The sequence below is a fragment of the Oryzias melastigma genome, linkage group LG12, assembly GCF_002922805.2.
Source record: "Oryzias melastigma strain HK-1 linkage group LG12, ASM292280v2, whole genome shotgun sequence".
NCBI classification, from domain to species: domain Eukaryota; kingdom Metazoa; phylum Chordata; class Actinopteri; order Beloniformes; family Adrianichthyidae; genus Oryzias; species Oryzias melastigma.
This window is the reverse complement of record NC_050523.1, coordinates 9,634,176-9,637,123: the sequence shown is the minus strand read 5'-3', so window position 1 is coordinate 9,637,123 and position 2,948 is coordinate 9,634,176. Positions and strand designations below refer to the sequence as shown.

Here is a 2,948-nt window from a genome sequence, read left to right as displayed (position 1 = left end):
GTTGTGACATCAACTTGAAACGGCCAAAGTTCGGTTCACTAAAATCAATTATTGTTTTGAACTAGTTGATGGTAAAGAGTAGATGACCGAGGCAGCGTACAAACCCTCGACTGGGTATAGAGGTCGTGCATGTTTCTCTCTCACGTGGTTTGTTACGAATCTCAGAACATTATCTACAAATCCATACAAAATAGATTAATCGGGCTTTAAAGTTTACGGCGAAAGGATACGGACCAATTCTTAAACCTAAGTGTAGAAAATGTTGATATGTATTATTCTTGTTGTTAGCCTCATTGGTTAACCAAATTCCCACTCAAATAATCTCTTAATCTATTGTAAGATTATCCAGTGGTCTCTTTATTGTGATTATGCCATTTTAACCAAAATCAAGACACCTGTGTCTCTTGGATTCATCAGAAATTTGCCTTTGAGTTGTGGACGGGACCACTGATTCAGAGTAAGCCTGCCCCGATTTCCCATCATCCTTTTGTTTACACTCTCTCCTGCTAGCTTATAGACCTTCACCCCAACTGAACATTGCAGGTGAAACAAAAATGGCGAGCAATATTCCATACAGTTTTTAGCCAGATGTCAGCTCGGATGAGGATGTACATGGATGCATCGGAATAGAGCAGCATATATGACAGCTACTAGTTTTTCCAACTGTAGTTTTTCATCTGCTCCTGATCCACAATGATTTGAAGAAAGAAATACGAAAAAATGCATTTTTTTTGCTTGATTTTCTTTATATTTGTCCACAATCATAAGAAAGTTTCCACTAGAACATGTTAATAACGCTAAAAACACATGGTTTTTATCGGAGTGGGTCTTTTAAAAGACAAAAACAATAGAGAGCTTAATAGGAAGAGATGCTAAGTTTACCAGAAGCCTATTATTTACCTCCAGATCAACTTTGTACATTTTTACCCAAATTATCTTGTTTTTATCTTTGGTTTTCAACCAATACTTCTGTCATTCCAAGTGCTACATGATTTTTCTATAAATATCTGTATCTTTTACATCCTTACTGTTTAGTTAATGGTTTAAACACTTTTCTTATGTGTTCCTACCTTTGTAACAGTCAGATTTTAAGCATATAGTCATCCTAAGTATAAGTATGCTCTATCAAGATGGAATGCAAACACACAGGTTTATTACACATTAAACCAATGTCAGAATCTGCATTCCAAGATATCTGATAATAGTGAAAAAAATTAAAAGTTTGATAACTTAGAAACAAATGCAACTTTTTCTCACTCATTTGTCTGTCTTATTTGCGTCTGCTTTCAGAACTGAGTTATTTATCTGAGGCACAACCATGGTTTGCATTCCCTGCATTGTGATTCCCGTCCTGTTGTGGGTCTACAAGAGGTTCCTGGAACCCATCCTCTACCCGTTCATTTCCCCCATCATCAACTCGTTCTGGGGCAGCAAAGCAGTCCAGAATACGACCACGGGTGATCAGCAAGCCAGTAAAGAAACTAATGGAACTTGCAAGGTAAACAGGGAATAATTTGGTAATATTTTTAAAAGGAAAAAAAACACTTTTATTGTACTTTAAGTTCACGTTTAATGTTAAAAGTCTAAATAAACCTATAGCAGTGTAACAAAACATATATTTATACTATTGGGATATTATAATGTGCCTTTTTTCTAATAGTTATCAGTGTAAGATTTAAAAGGAAATGACTATTGTTTGTGATTTTAAAGCTTCAATAACAGTTTTTTTCTTTTGTTTTCAGACTGAAAGCAACAAAGAGACGACTTCAAATGGATCTGCTATAGCAGCAGATAAGAAGACAGATTGATAGCTTAAAATGTTTGTTATATGGAAGAAAATGTATATATTCCTCTAATGTAAAATGGAGATGCTATGAATTAACTTATCATTTGTGTCCAAATTGACTTTTTAAAAATGTATTTCCAAATGTTTGCACATTCTGTTTGTTTTATTTTTTGATCATTTTTTCTTTAGGGACTTTAACTTAAGTCAATAAATTCTGAAAATTGAATTTGTGTGTGTAACTTTTGCTTTGAGGATATTTTGGCATTTTTATATGCTTTTTTTAACGGCATGATTATTATTTCAATATAATCCTATGTGAGACTACATAAAGACTTATGAATAACACAGATTTTTGAGTTAAAATAAAAAAAAAATCATTTTTAATAAAGTTATTAAATTGTCTTTTGTGTGAACCCTCAGATATAGGACCAATGTTTGTGTGTGTGTGTGTGTTTTTGTTTTTTTTTAAGATATTGAGTAGTCTTTTCAGTAAAATTTAAAAGTTTTTGCACATTAGAATGTTGTGTCTATGGCATTTGCTAATAGTAAAAGTAATGTTTATGTATTTCAAATCAGAAATATTTTAATACAATTTATTTAAAAATTAAAAAATATTTTATCCAAACAAAGTTTCCTCTTTGAAGGCAATTTTAATGTTCAGCTTTTAGAATAACACTATCAAGTCATCAAAATATTAAAAGCTGAAGATTGTTGTTTTTCTTTTTTTCTTAAAATGAGATAATTGAAAAAAGTTAGCAAAAGTAAATATACTTTTACTAAAATAAAACAAATTTTATTATGTATCACATGTATTGTTATCTTTCCACCAACATTTTGACTATTTGTTAAATTTTCTCTAGACAAGTTAATGTATTCTTGCTTGGGAATTACACAGACGTAGGAAAATAAGCCGAACATAAACTGAAGACTTTGGCGCCCCCTGGTGTCTGTTGGATGTCAGTGTCTAGTAAAGCAAAAAATAAAAAACGGAAATGCAATAAATAAAGACGACTTACTTCCGGAGAAACTTAATTTTATTCCTTAAAAACCACTTTCATTATATTGGATTTAACTGAACAGTCATTAAGGTTTTTTATGTTGTTAGTGCTGTTATGCTCGTCACACTTTTGTTTAAATTTTATCTTTTTTTTTTTTTAAATCT

At 31.6% G+C, this 2,948-nt stretch overlaps 1 protein-coding gene across 1 annotated transcript in view; it reads left to right on the top strand.

Moving 5' to 3' along the window:
* The window catches only part of LOC112163068 (UPF0729 protein C18orf32 homolog), a 3,490-nt gene extending 1,478 nt beyond the window's left edge, over positions 1-2,012 (top strand). The window contains exons 2-3 of the mRNA XM_024299189.1: positions 1,291-1,498; positions 1,743-2,012. Of these exons, the coding sequence (XP_024154957.1) occupies positions 1,319-1,498; positions 1,743-1,808 (246 nt within the window). The 5' untranslated portion in view covers positions 1,291-1,318 and the 3' untranslated portion in view covers positions 1,809-2,012. The remainder of the gene's footprint in view (positions 1-1,290; positions 1,499-1,742) is intronic.
* The last annotated feature ends 936 nt before the right edge of the window (positions 2,013-2,948 follow it).